Genomic DNA, 15,568 nt, shown 5'->3' with positions numbered 1-15,568 from the left:
GACCTAATATTGACCTTAAGACATGCCAGTCTATTGCATACCGTGGCAGCTCAAAAACAAAGACAATGTTAAGCTTCATTTAACAAACAAAATAGCTTTCAGCTGTGTTTGATATATTGGCAAGTGATTTTCTAGTACCAAATTAGCAATTTAGCATGATTACTCAAGGATAAGGTGTTGGAGTGATGGCTGCTGGAAATGGGGTCTGTCTAGATTTGATAAAAAATGACTTTTTCAAATAGTGATAGTGCTGATTTTTTTTTACATCAGTAATGTCCTGACTATACTTTGTGATCAGCTGAATGCCACTTTGGTGAATTAAAGTACCAACTTCCTTCCGAAACAGCAAAATCTGTACATTATTCCAAACTTTTGGCCGCCAGTGTATATCTACATATATATATGCACACCGATCAGCCAGGTCTCCCTCGTGCCGCCAAAACAGCGCCAACCCACATCTCAATCATGCCACGGTCCAAATCACTGAGATCACATTTTTCCTCCATTCCGATGGTTGATGTGAACATTAACTGAAGCTCCTGACCTGCATCTGCATGATTTTATACACTGCACTGCTGCCACACGATTGGCTGTTTAGATAATCACATGGATGATTGTTGATGCCAGATGGGCTGGTTTGAGTATTTCTGTAACTGCTGATCTCCTGGAATTTTCACACACAACAGTCTCTAGAATTTATTCAGAATGGTGCCAAAAACAAAAAACATCCAGTGAGCGGCAGTTCTGTGGACGGAAACGCCTTGTTGATGAGAAAGGTCAACAGAGAATGGCCAGACTGATTCGAACTGACAATGTCTACGGTATCTCAGATAATCGCTCTATACAATTGTGGTGAGAAAAATAGGGTTGCCGCTGTTTTGGCGGCACAAGGGCGACCTACACGATATTAGGCAGGAGGTTTTAATGTTGTGGCTGATTGGGGTGTGTGTGTGTGTGTGTGTGTGTGTATGTGTATGTGTATTTATATATAAGGAAGGAAAAAATATTAAAACTTCTTTCATTTGTATTTTGAATCGTTCAATTCTTGCCAAAGTAGCAACTGTACTTGGGAAGAATTCTGCATCGTCTTTTTACAATTATCCAATTGTGCAGAATTTGCAAGAGTATACATAAATATATAATCTTTCCGTGCTCTGATCATAATCGCATACAACTTAATTTTCACTCAAAATACATCGACTTCCTAGCACCAGTGCTCCCAGTTAATATTGGTACAAAACAAGCTCAAAGTAGTAAAATGCAATTAAATTAAATAAGATTAAAACAAAAATACTAATAAATACAAGGGTTACCATAAAGGTTTAACTGAGAAGTTAGATTGCCTTGCTAATTGTTATGATCACAAAATTATTTCTTAACGTGTGAGCTTACAGAGTAAAACAGACACATCCAATTCTGAAATGAGCGTGGGGGGACTGTCACGACATCATGTGAGAAAGGCAATAATAAGACAGTGATATGTTTACACTCATTGTACTGCAATTAAAACACACATAATAACAGTTCCCTGTTTATTGCACAAGGGACAGAAATGTTCGTTTAAAAGCATAACAAATAATGGCAATGAAAAAGGATATACACTATAACAAGTGTTCTTTAGGAGTCCTGCCATTCCTGACTCCGTGTCCGATAGCCTCTGAAGAATGGAAGTGTCGAAACAAAAAGGGTTTGGAACAGGAGACACTAAAACTAGCGTTTTCAGTTACAAGTGTTAATATAAATAAAATGCATACTACAGTCATCTTTTATAAAAGTTTTCCTGTAAATAATACAGTCAGAGGTACAATACAATACAAGTTAAAACCGAATGCCATTACAAGCCTATCAATATACATTTTGTCCCCCCGTTTACTTTTTTCTCTTTTTTTTTTTTTTTATAGCACAACCTATCATTTCTATACACTAGCTAGTTGCAGTTTTAAAATATGGGTTCTGAGCAACATTGTAAAATTAAATAGGGAACAAACAAATGATGCCACTAAGAATCGAACCCAATAAGCGCAATGCAGTCATCTGCTGAATAATAAGGTTTGAAGCTCACCTCCGTGCTGCAAGAAACACACAAGTTAGAAAAGTTAGAATGTCAAAAGAACGGGGGTAAAATACAAAATAAAAGAACGTTGACAGTTCTACACAACACAGCAATGTGTTGCCTCCATTAACTGAAGACTTTTCAAATACGCTCTATACACTGTTAAACATAGTTACTTCTACTTGTTAAACATACAAGTTGCTTGACATTTTTCTCAGAAATCATTGGACAATCAACACATTTTCTTTGTATAGTCTAGGACTGGAAATTGTGAATGCTTTCGAGGCTGTTCCAGACATGAAATGAATGTATGACTTCAATACAGATGATTTTGCAGATGGTTTTTTTTATGTATTCATCTGGAACCAGTCACTATACATTTGCTATAATATAACCTGCCCATTGTGAAATCCCAAAAACAATACTGATCTAACATGAATCCGATGAAAATCGGTGGTTATTTCCCATATAAATGGAAATGCCTCATCTGAAAATTTTAAGAATTAAAACAGAACTCTAGCTATTGTGACACTTCTTTGTGCACTTCTTTGAAAGGCTGGTATCAGAAAATGAAGGCAGTGGCCCTCAATGTCCCCCCACCCCCAAAGGGAACTGTGAAAATGTAAGTAAGGTCACAAGTGGTGTTTAGGATGAGAGTAAGGGAGGGAAAAATGTGTTATGACCTAAACCTAACAGTCATTACATGATGTAACTTCCATTGTATAATCCAAAGTTTACATGCAGGGACAGTTCTCTTAACCTAAGCAACAAGTGGCTAAAAAAAAAAGCCTCACAGCCACACCTCGAGCACTAAAGTGACTAGAGATGAACATGGGTGGGGGAGGGGGGATTTGGCACCTCCAAAAACCTTGGCATGAACCAACATGACAAACCATTAGTTCTGCTTCCGCTTATAGAAAAGGCCCAGAGGGCATACCCAAGAAGTTGGTGGCGTCCATGTTCAGACCACTAGAAGGTGTCGAACTGTTCCAGTGGACCTTTTGATGGTGTCTTAAGTTGGACTTGCTGGAGAAGCGCTTGTCACACTGTTGACATGAGAAAGGCTTCTCCTTGGTGTGGATGCGTCGGTGGCAGATGAGCTGGGTGGAAACACGGAAAGCTTTGCCGCAGTCCGGGCACTGGTAACGTTTGGGTTCTGTGTGGATGCGTCTGTGGTTTTTGAGTGCCATAAGGTTTGAGAATTCCTTCTGACAGGAGTTGCAGAAATAGGTGCCCATCTTGTGGCTGTTCTTGTGATTCAGAAGCGAGCTAGCATGACGGTAACCGCGTCCGCACTGACTGCAGACATGTGACTTGCACCCCGCCTCATTGCGACTCTGCTGTAAATGCTGTTGTTGGTGCCCAGCTGAGCTGCTGCCACTGGGACCGTGGTGCAATGTGTTATGCTTTGGGAGCCCATTAGGATCCATTCCCTGGGTCTGTATCAGCGTAAGGTCAAGCCCAGAGCTCCAACTCAAATCAGAGCGACTGGACGAAACCCCAGGCTGCGGTGATATTTTCGGGGCACGGCCATGTTGCATTTCCAAGTGGAGACGGAAGCTAGCCTGGGTGGGTAAGCTCCGGTGGCACAGAGTGCAGGCAAACTCACGCTCCTTTTGGTGCACACGGCGGTGATTTTGTAGCTGGGAAGAGACACGGAAAGCCTTGCCGCACTCAGGGCAGTGGTGCCGCCGAGTCTCAGAATGAATGCGACGGTGGTTCTTGAGTGCGAGCAGGTTGGAGTAGGTCTTGAGGCACACAGCGCAGTGGTAGATGCCGACGGTGTGGGTGTTTTTGTGGTTAAGAAGTGAGCTGGCATGCCTATAGGAACGGCCACACTGGTCACATCTGTGAAGACAGAGACAGAGAGGGGGAAATGTCAATCTCACCTGCCCATTGTCCTTTTATCCTCTTATTAGTTAGTATCCTAGATTAGTCTGAAAGAAACCTGACAATATGTAGTTAACTTGGATCATAACATTGGAGCATTGACGGATACACAATTACAGGTATATGATCTTGAATCCAGCTGCCAAAACTCTAAATTATGTCCCAACTTGGACAACATAACTTGCATAACATGCCACTTAAGGCAGTGTATAAACTGAATATGAATTGCTACTTAAGAGTGTCAAACAATTTTGTTTAGTCTTTAAATGAAGGCAGTGGTATTTTATTTTTTATCATTTATAATGGTAATATATGAACAGCAGATGTACAAACTTGTAGTAGTCAACAGGACAAACCTGGTCATGAGAATTTCATGTGCAATTTCCTGGATATTACTGTTTATTTTCAAACTTTTTGCATTTAAAATTAGATTTAACAGTTCAATGAAGCTAGGGGTGGGCGATATACCGGTAAACACGATAAACCGGTAGAAATTTGACAGCCGGTATACATTTTGGAATGCCGTCTCTATCGCGTTTACACAAAATTGCCACCGCATGGCAAGAAATGTGCATAGCATTCTATTCATGCTACACGCACACAGTACATATTCTTTCGGAGAAAAGGAGGAAGGCAGAGCGTCTGCTGGTTCCTCAAACCCCTGTGAACAAGAAGATAAAGAGGAGATTGTGAAGGATAAAGGTGCATCCTCCATGGAGTAGAATTGGTTTGGCTTTATAAAAAGCTCTACCGAGCAGAAAACAGCGATTTGCAGGGTTTGCATATTGCGTATGTTGCTTTGTATAATGCTATAGGTATACTGCAATATGTAAATATCCATGTGTGCGGCATGTGCGTATCTATCAGTGGTCATGGCTTCACGTGAGACTGAAAGAACTGAAGGCCACCTAAGCAAATTAATTGGCATATATCTCATATCCTAAATGTGCTTTCCATCTGACAAGCGCAGCTGTGTTTCATGTGATTGTCACGCATGCTATCTGTGAATCTAGCAGGCTTCACATTATTTGTGCTCTGGAGACAGCAGAGTTGGATCACCCCAGCTACTCAATCCGGTTTCTCTCAATGTCATGCAGGTTTTTAAACAGCACATCATCACCCTCACTAAAATTCTGTTAGAATGATGTTAGATAAAAGGAAACAAATCGGTCATGTTTTCCTTCAGATATTCATATATTCTCTATAGAGATGACTTAAATCATAAATTGCCTTATAAAGTGTTTTTTTGGATACAGTGTTTTTACTCATGTTTTATTTCATATTTTGCATTGCTTTGAGAAGTTGTTGAGTTTCTTGAGGAAAGTTTATAATAACAATATTATAATACTACTACTAATAAAACAATATTATAATATACTGTATAATACTATAATACTGTATATTACTATATACGATTATAATAATATTATCCAACATTAGACAGAAATGTGGCATAGTGTGAAATTTAGCATTATGGTAAGGTTGTTTTAAGACCAAGTTGAGTGTTTTTTTACTTTGACTATGTTTTTCAAGTTCTGAATAAAGTGAAAAATTACATAAGAGGAAGTAGTTTTTATTTATAAAGTATTTAATTCACTGACTGGAATATTTAAAAATAGGCATTACAATATTATTATTCAATATATAAACCCATTTTTATTACTTTTTCAGATAAACTTTACTATATTGTGATATATATTGTTATTGTGATATACAATTTGTCATATCGCCCACCCCTAAATGAACCCTATAAAGATGCATACATAACTGTACAGCACATAATGTTTTGGGATTTGACCAAAATCTTGTAAAACAGCATCATAAAACATGTGTGAAAGAAACATTTCTTTCAGAATAGGTTAACTTTTCCCTTTATAAATATTTGGGGTGATTATGAATTAAATGTTTTAGTATTGCAGTTTTGTGTTAGTATGTTTGTACATTAAAATGCTTATTCCTTGGTGTTACGGTCATGAGATTTTTTAGGCTATACCATAATAACAAATATATTTATTGGATTTAATTAGCATGCATTTAATAAATGGATCAAAGTCCCATGACATGGTTTGCTCAGTGCTGTTGGTTCCAAATCAGTATTTATTCCTGGAGCCACTACAGTTGATGCTAGATGACTAATCTAGAAAATAAATGGTCAGCATGTGTGCTTATGAATGCTCAAATGCTAACAACAGTAAAACTATACCATACATTATGGAATATTATCATCAATCAGACATTAATAAAGAGGGAATAAATTCTTTGGTTGTCTTTAGTACAAAACAAACACATTCTGCATCAAAATGTACCTATTATTACCATGACAATCCTAACATCTAGAACATAATGCTAACTGAAAGCAAAGGGGGGTAACTTATCTGGTCTCCACTAATCATACTGTCCAAACTTCAGAAAAATCCGAATTCTGGCACACGTATGGTCCCGAGGAAGCCGGATTGGAGATCATATACCTGTAATAGACATGTAGAAACCTGTGATCTTTACTAGTTCACTTAAAAAATCACGAACAACAGACGTAAACTCACGTGAACCGGCACTCCTCTCCCTCTCTTGTGCTTGAAGTGGCCTTCCTTACGCCCTCTCTGCCTACCTGGTTGTCCCCGCAGCGGTGCCTGGCCAGCCCAGATCGACCCTGGAAGCTCTTCCCGCAGGTGGGGCAGCCAAAACGGGTGTGGCCCTCCTCGTGGACTCTCTGGTGGTTCCGAAGGAAGCGGGCCAGCCGAAAAGCCTTGCCACAAGTTGAGCAGATATGGCGCTTCTTCTGCGTGTGGATGCGCATGTGGTTGCGCAGGGCCATGTAGTTGGAGTAGGGCTTATCGCAATACGAGCAGCTGAAGTTGCCTATTTTGTGTGTATTTTTATGGTTAAGCAGACTGCTAGCGTGTTTGTAAGAGCAGCCACAAAGGTCACAGGTGAAAGGGCGTTCTTCACGCTCCGGAGACCCCAGGTCACCTGTATCCATGCTCATATTACAGCTGTTGAGGGAGGCCGAGGAAGATGGAAGCTGGGAACTGCAGTTATGCGAGGCCAAGTCTGTGGTTGTAGAAAAGATCTGCGAGCACCCATCGCACTCATATTCAGCTGGAGGAGGAGCGCTCTGAACGCTGGGACCAGGAAGATCTTTGCAGAGCTGGTTGCTGGTGTGCGTTTCAAGCTGCCGCTGGTTTCTGAAGCCCCTACCACAATCAGAGCAAGTATACTTCTTAAGAGCGAAATGCATGCGGAGGTGGTTCTTCATTGCCAGTCGATTTGGATAAGTGGAGTTGCACACGTTGCAGTGGTATTCACCGATCTTATGTAGATTCTTATGATTGGCCAGACTGCCAGCATGACGGTAAGTGCGTCCGCACTGATCGCAAGCAAAGGGGCGGCGGCCGCTGCCATCATCAACTTGTTGAGCCCTGGCCCCTGCATATGGTTTCTTGTAACCTTGAGGTTGACCGTAATTGGTGTTCATGGGAGGGTTCGGAATTTTGGGTTCCCCCAGCCTCATAGCTTGGAGCTGCGATGGACCTCCCTCATAGCGGGCACCATTGGGATGAGACATGCCTTGAACACGTTGGTCTTGTTGATCTCCAGTCTTCGCTCTGTGCTCTTCGTGCAAGCGCAGATGATTTATCAACTGCTTCTGAATCTTAAAGGCTTTCCCACACTCCTCGCACTTGTGCCTGCGAAGAGACAAAACACACAAAGACAAAGAGATAAGAAAGCAGTGTTAAAATGCACTTCCAAAAAAACCCAAAAAGAAACAGACAGAGGGAGACTACGCAATGCTCAGATGAGGTACAGGTGTTATGAAATTCAGATTCAACTGCATGTATGTGGGTACATCAGTATGAGTTATGCTTGTTGCCCTCGTCTTCTCTAATGGAAAAATAAATCACCAGTGCACACTGCTTTGAAACTCACAATTTCATTAAAATCTATCAATTCAGTGATGACGTGGGTAATCACATGAGTGGGAAACTCATGATAATATATAAGCATTCAAAGTATGCAAAGATAACTAAACAGTTAGAGTAGAATAGGGCACATGCATGCTGGCTAACCTCTTTAAGTCAAAATGAGTCCGCTGGTGGTTCTTGAGAGCCAGTAGGTTGTAGTAGCGTTTTTGGCAGACAAGGCAGCGGAAGACCCCAGTCTTGTGAGATTTCTTATGGTTGAGCAGGGAGCAGGGGTGCCTGTAACTCCTGCCGCACTGGTCGCACCTGTGGGGCCGATCATCAGAGTCAGGCATCTGCTGAGGGTCTACGGGGCCCCCGCCACCACTGGTACCAGCACCACCCGTCATTCCTTTAGCTCCGTTCATGCCCTTGTTCAATCCCCCTGCTCTCGCCTTGCCTGGACACAGGTGAGTGATCAGCTGATGGCGATCTGCAAAGAACATGCCACAGTCAACGCAAATGTGGTTCCTTCCATCCATTTTGCCATTAGAATTAGAGCTAGCGCCACCCAAGCCCTGTGCAGATCCATCTGGCCTTGCAGGTCCGTGGGCCAGCTGGTGGTTTAACAAGTCCTGCTTTCTGTTGAAGCTCTGGCCACAGGTGCTACAGATCAAAAGACCGGCCGCAATACCCTCTTGCCGCCTCCTCCATTCTTGCTCACCAATGGGAGAAAGAGCAGACGATGGCCCTGCCCCTTGGTTAACCCCATGGCTTCGCAAGTGGCTACGAAGTGCCCTCAGGCTGGCATAATGGTTTCCGCAGACTGTGCACTGGTAAACCTCTCCATTGTCATCATCATCTTTGTTATCCATTCTCTTACTGTTGCTCTGGGAGTTAGCTTGTCCTCCTCCATAAGGCATCTGGTTGTGACCACGGCGCTGTCGACTACTTTCTTTGAGGTTGGCGCTCCCTGCTGGCAGGGAGGCGCCACCAGCACTATGGAAGCTCATGTTACCCAGGTAACTATTGGACATAGCACCCTGGTTCACACCTTCTGCTTGACGATGATTTTGTGGAAGAGGTGAATGGCCAGAACTGCTTTGAGCTAAGGTGCCGTCAAATCGGTCATGGAATTCCAACGAATCCAGGCCACTGTTATGGCCACCGTCTGGGACAAAGTGGGCTGCATCACCAAGATTACCAGGGAGCGATATAGGGGTGGTCGCACCGCTCTCCTGGTCCTGAGAATGTACAAAGCCTTGTTGAGAGTCAAGCCCTGTCATTGGCTCAGAGGAAAGCCAGTCTCCCTCTGTGCCCATCGACTGTGAATTTGGCCGAGTCTTGTGACTACGGAGGTGGCTGTGAAGGGCTGCTAAGTGTGAATACTGCTTACAACAAACGGTGCACTGATAATGACCTGTCTGATGGGAGCGTTTATGATTAACTAGACTCCCTGCATGTCGATAGCTTTTCCCGCACTCTTGGCACTTAAATCTACGTTCAGCGTCATCAATGGCTGCAGACGCATTCTGAGACCTCGTCTCGCCATTGGATGACGATACTGATGGTTGTGAATTTGAAGCCAGTCCATCTGAATTTAAAATAGCAGGGCTGTCATGCACATGTGTTGTGGTGTGTGGGTCATGGGTAAGATAATGCATTTTGAGACTCTCTATGTCAGGATGTCCTGTTCCACAATACGCACAGGTGAATATGGAATTATTAACAGGAGGGCCAAGCATTGGGTCATAACGCTTGTCTGGTAATAGAGGAAGCGGAAGAGGGTCACCTAGAGCAGGTGTATATGGATTGACTGTGGGGGAGCGAACAGTGCTAAGATTATGCGACACTATACTGGGGAAACTACGCGTAAGCCCCAAAGAAGACGATGCAGCATTATGTAACAAAATGTGTTCTTGAAAGTCATTCTTATTAGGCAAAGCCACCTGACACAGGTGGCAAAAGCTGGGTGCCATGTCATCATTGTGGGGCCCTGGAGTGCGAGGGTCAGATGGCGCTTCAGGCACAAGGGCCCCCATGGACATACCAGGAAGTTTAAATTTTGAATGAGTACGCTCGTGAGCACTAAGGGCCGCAAGATTGTTGAACTGTTTGTAACAGACATTGCACTTATACGTGCCCTCTTGATGGGACTTCTTGTGGTTAACCAGGCTGCCATGGTGTCGGTAAGTCCGTTCACATTGGTCACACTTAAACGGTCTGTCCCAGGCATCTTCAGATCCTGGAGATTTTTGCTTATCGTGGTCATGGCCAGGCAGCATTCCACTGTTGCTTATGTGACTTCTGAAACTTGCGTCAGACAGATTTTGTGCTAGATTATAATTCCTGTCTTCATCTGCATTATCATCGTTCTCCTCTTCAGCTTGGGCACTTGGAGACAGGGTGTGGATGCTGAGGTGGTTTTTTAGCGCCATTGCATTGGGCAACGTTCTGGTGCACACTGGGCATTGGAAGGAGCCCATCTCATGAGTTTTTTTGTGAGAAGCCAAGCTAATGGCCTGCTTAAAAATGCGTCCACACTGCTCACATTCAAATCTGCCATTCTCTTCTTGATGATAGTGTGCTTTCATGTGCTCCAGAAGGCTAGGTGTACTTGGGCAAATCATGTCGCATTCTTTGCAAGGGAAACCCTTGGCACGATTCATATCATGCATAGCCATGATGAGAAATTTGAAATGGAAGGGGAAATGTCCACATAAAATGATCCTCGAACAAAGAAGAAAAGGGGGCAATGTGTGATGTTCAGCTCTCTGCTTCTGTAGAATCAGCCATTTTACCTGGGTGGCAGATATTCTCTCCAAACAGCCTTTCAATTCCACTCGGTCGCAGCAGTTCAGAGAGGGTCTGGACAGTTGCAGGGCACCAGATGAGAGCTAAAATGATACAAAAGGAAAGTACATTAATCCATAATCCAAGTAATCTACCAATTCATCTAGATTCTCCATTGTAATATATGCACTGGTGAAAAGAAACCACTTTCTCCATTCCATATTTTATAATTTAACAGTCAGACATCTTCCCCAATGCTTTATTGCTTTTTCTAAACAAGTCAAAATCCAAACGTCACGTGTAGTAATTAAAAAAAAAAAAAATATTTAAATCCCCTTTTTTCCCTAATTTGGAATGCCCAATTCCCACTACTTAGTAGGTCCTTGTTGTGGCGTGGTTACTCACCTCAATCCAGGTGGCAGAGGACAAATCTCAGTTACCACCGCTTCTGAGACAGTCAATCCATGCATCTTATCACGTGGCTCGTTGTGCATGACACCGCGGAGACTCCCAGCATGTGGAGACTCATGCTACTCTCCACGATCCACACACAACTTACCACGCACCCCATTGAGAGCGAGAACCACAAATCGCGACCACGAGGAGGTTACCCCATATGACTCTACCCTCCCTAGCAACCGGGCCAATTTGGTTGCTTAGGAGACCTGGCTGGAGTCACTCAGCACACCCTGGATTCAAACCCGTGACTCCAGGGGTGGTAGTCAGCGTCCATTCTCGCTTAGCTACCCAGGCCCCTAGTAAACAGTTTTAAAAAGATATACATTAAGAGATTTTGACAAATGCCATTCTGACAAAAGCCTTAACTGTCTGTGTGATAGCCATGTGGCCACATTATGTGGTGTTAGCTTTCACACATTTGATATCACATTTAGGTCACACGACGGACACACAGGTTCAAAGTAGCTAAAAATTTGCCAGCTTTGTGTACCTGCACATCCCTCATTTGACGTCAACAGCACCCAGCACTGCTGATAACTCTGCTGTCTGTGTTTACACAGCCACACAAGCCAGCATTAGCAAAGCTTTACCAAAGGTACGTAAATTACATGTACATTCTATGAAAGCCTAAACAACAGCTAAAATATCCAGATAAAAAGGTTGTCAGCTGAGAATATCAATGCATTACATAATTTAAAGTGATAGTTCACCCAAAAATGAAAATTCTCACATCATTTAGGGCCTGAAATTCGGCGCGGGATTGCACACAATTTTAATAATTCCCGCAAGCTCCATGTTCACAGTGCGGGAAATTCCCGCACACTTTTATTCACTTTTAAGTGCAGTTGCGAATTATTTAACCAATAGATACAGATGAACAAATCAAAAAACTTATTTTTGTATCAAACTGTAATTCCAGAAGATGCGCAAGTAAATCTGCTCTATCTCTCCTTCTCTCCCTCGTGCAGCTGTCAGCAGCACATTGAGCGCTTGTTGTAACATTGCATACATCACAATCATCATTGGAATTTTCGCTGAACTTTATTTGTTTTGTGCTGTCCGTTGTGTCGATGTCGCAGTGTCGAGGCAGATGCTCGTACCATAAACGTGCACAGACAGGCACTCCGCTGCTCACGCTCCGCATCGGTTCAGTGTCGTGCTCACGGGCTAAATTACATGACCGTTAGGACCATTTATTAAAAATTATACACAGTAACACTGTCGCTCCCTGTGCTACTTCCCTGCCATCAGCTCATCTCACGTATCAGTCAGTTTGAAAAGCCTCCTCACCAGCTAGAAGCCAAAAGTGCAGGAAGGATGGAGTTATATATTTATTAAGTTAATCAGGTCTGAGAGAACACAAAATCTAATGTAACCAAATGCTACAATGTAGTTAATAATATGATATATCTTTTCATTGTGACTTTTTTTTGCATTGTTTTTTCAATTGGCATGAAGGAGTTGCTAAGTTTTTTTTTAAAGAGATAGTTGATCCAAAAATTAAAACTGTCTCATTGTTTACTCACCCTCATGCCATCCCAGATGTGTATGACTTTCTTTCTTCAGCAGAACACAAAAAAGATAGCTCTGTCTGTCCAAACAATGCAAGTGAATGGTGATCAGACCTTTGTAGCTCCAAAAATCCCATAAAGGCAACATGAAAGTAATCCATATGTCTCCAGTAGTTAAATCTATATCTTCAGAAGATATATAGTAGGTGTGGGGGAGAAACAAAACAATATTGAAGTCCATTTTTTACTCTAAATCTCCATTTTCACTTTCACTTCCAGATGTGAAAGTGAAACTAGACAGGCACCACATGTGACTTTCAGATGTAAAAGTGAAAGTGGAGATTTAGAGTTTAAAAAAGACTTACATTTCGGACTGTTTCTCCCCCAAACCTAATATATTGCTTCTGAAGATATGGATTTAACAACTGGAGTCACTGGATCACTGATCACTATTCACTACAGAGCTGAGATATTCTTCTAAAAATCTTAATTTGTGTTCTGCAGAAGAAAGTAATCATACACATCTGGGATAGCATGAGGGTGAGTAAATTATGAGAGAATTTTAAATTTTTGGGTGAACTATCCCCTTAAGGAAACTAGGTTTTATTTCATTACTTGCAAGTAAGACATTCCAAAGCAACTATGGAGACAACTGCAGCTGTAAGATATGTTTCCTTAGCCAAATTTTACATAGATTTCTTCTCTGCAGGGGATACAATGGTTGATGGTATGAACTTCTTCAACATGCCCCCATTTCTTGAATTGAAAGATTTTATTTTTCAATGTTCATATTGTGTTATTTAAAAGGAATGTATGGTTAGTAAGCAATTTTATCACACTAAAATCATGTTAAAATATATTATGTTTACGTCTTTTGGCTACTTATTTTTGGGCCCCATTTCCTTCCATTGTAAGTGCTTCACTATAACATTTTTGCTAATGTAAACAATGAAAGGATGAGTCAAAATACATTTTCGTGGTAATTAACATTATGCCACAAAAGCTGTTGATTGAGCTTAAGTTATTGAACCCACAACAGTACTTTAACTACTGCACTATCTCCTCTCCAATGTCAGTCACCAACAAAAGTCACCCCACAAAACTATTTGCGTAAACAGCGAGACTTGTAAGAGTGACCACAAAGGGGCCAAATATCATTTACAATCACATTAGATACACAGTGCACTAACTGAGAATATTATGAAGGCGTTTCAGCCAACCACATCACTGGTACATACTGAAAGGTGCCACAAAAAAAGCCATTTCTCAAAAAAAGCTTTTTAACACTGACTCATGCCTCAGAAAACATAATTTCAAAGCATAGTGGAGGTAACATCATGCTGTGGGGGCTGCTTTTCATCCACAGCGACTGGGAATGAAATAGAAGGCAAAATGGATGACAAAAAAAAGGGGGGGGGGGGGGTGGGTTTAGAAATCAAAAGGTCAACACTTCATTAGCTTTTCATTAACTAGTGTTTTACCTCAAGGGGCCAGTGGAACTACACAGCAGAAAATAATTTATGAATGTAGAAAGTTTAATACTTAAAAACCATTGAAATATTATTTGCTAGCCCACAAAAAGAAACTTGTTATTAAATGATGAAGCAATGTGCATGAGAAGGCAACTTTTTGGCAGAATGTACTGTAGAAAGCCATTGAAGACGGCAATGAATTCTAGAGCGTACCAGGAAATTGTGCATGTCAGACACTAACCTAATGCTAACTTGTGGGCTAAATGTCAGGACAACCATTAAAATCACACCAGTAAATGGTATGGCTGAAGCCAAAGTCAAGACCAGAAACATCAAAGACCTAAGGCTGAAGCACTTTCTTAAACAAAGAGGTCAAATATACCAAATAGGGATCTGCATTTTGATCTTTTCGACTGCTCAAGTTCTCAACAGATAAATCGGGGGGAAACATGAACAGATGCAGAAAACATCTGGCTAAGATCATTGCTATTAAAGAAGGCGACACCAGCTCCCAAAGACTGAAACACAAAGTATTTCTCCAATAGTATGGTCCGCCCATCTACCATATGTGTATTGCTATTCATAACTATAGCCGTTTACCCATTAAAAAATAATTTTGGCATGACAGTTAGTTTACGAGCAAATGCTTTTGATTCAAAGCCAAATGTGTGATGCAGTTTTAGCAGCACATCTGATTTAGATTTTTAAGATTTTATTTCATTTTCACATTTAACGGTTTTCTGAACTAATGAACCCAGTTTTAAAACAGCCAATTACCCTAACACTAGTCCATTCAAAAGTTCATTTTCAACTCATTTAAAGTGGTTACAAAAAGCAGATGTGCTCTTCAAAACACATGCACTATTCTTTCTTTTGCTTACAGGGGTCGCCAAGTGCTGGTACTCCATGTAAAATCACTCTACCTTCCTGCCTGTGTCCCACTGCCATGGGCATCGCTGAAGCAAATGAAAGTTGGCTACCATCAACTTAAAATGCTACAGCTGAGTCTGATATAGCCTACATAGCTAGGAGCTCAACAAAATTAAGTATATTTACCCACCACTGTGCAACAATAGTGCCCTAACTTTTCCATGTACAATAAACCATAAATCACACAGTACTATTCAAGCAGACTTTCCTGAATAAAATGCTTGACCACAAATTTGCTTCAATTAGGCTTGACCCCACTGGGGAACAATTCTGTTTTCCACACAACTGGAAAGCCTGAAATAGTGTTCCTTACCATACACAATAGCCATCTGAAGGCTGAAACACTAGAAAGCTGAACTGGATTATTTTCCCACCTCTCAAGTCTGCTGTATGCCATTATATTGCTGTCAGTGCAATAACTTAAATCAAGCTAACTCAACAAAAACTCTGTGTTCCGAGTCAGACAATGTGTGTCTGATATCAAAACCTTTCAATGTAAAGTGGTTTGGCAGGAGAAAAGGGGCTGCAACTAAAGGCCGGTTTATACTTCTGCCTTGAACC

At 41.7% G+C, this 15,568-nt stretch overlaps 1 protein-coding gene across 3 annotated transcripts in view; it reads right to left on the bottom strand.

Annotated features, from left to right (window-relative positions):
- Nucleotides 1-1,518: 1,518 nt before the first annotated feature.
- The window catches only part of si:dkey-89b17.4 (zinc finger protein 646), a 17,238-nt gene continuing 3,188 nt past the window's right edge, over nucleotides 1,519-15,568 (bottom strand). The window contains exons 2-5 of one of the 3 annotated variants that reach the window (XM_051663398.1): nucleotides 8,011-10,739; nucleotides 6,487-7,629; nucleotides 2,991-3,901; nucleotides 1,519-2,069 (exon numbers count right to left, since the gene is read on the bottom strand). In XM_051663398.1, coding sequence (XP_051519358.1) covers nucleotides 2,059-2,069; nucleotides 2,991-3,901; nucleotides 6,487-7,629; nucleotides 8,011-10,526 — 4,581 coding nt within the window. In that variant the 5' untranslated portion in view covers nucleotides 10,527-10,739 and the 3' untranslated portion in view covers nucleotides 1,519-2,058. Of the gene's footprint in view, nucleotides 3,904-6,318; nucleotides 6,412-6,486; nucleotides 7,630-8,010; nucleotides 10,740-15,568 lie in introns of all 3 variants that reach the window. The other 2 variants (XM_051663399.1, XM_051663397.1) reach the window with 2 other exon arrangements.

Source organism: Myxocyprinus asiaticus, chromosome 30, assembly GCF_019703515.2.
Source record: "Myxocyprinus asiaticus isolate MX2 ecotype Aquarium Trade chromosome 30, UBuf_Myxa_2, whole genome shotgun sequence".
NCBI lineage: Eukaryota > Metazoa > Chordata > Actinopteri > Cypriniformes > Catostomidae > Myxocyprinus > Myxocyprinus asiaticus.
This window is presented reverse-complemented; position numbering and strand designations above follow the sequence as displayed.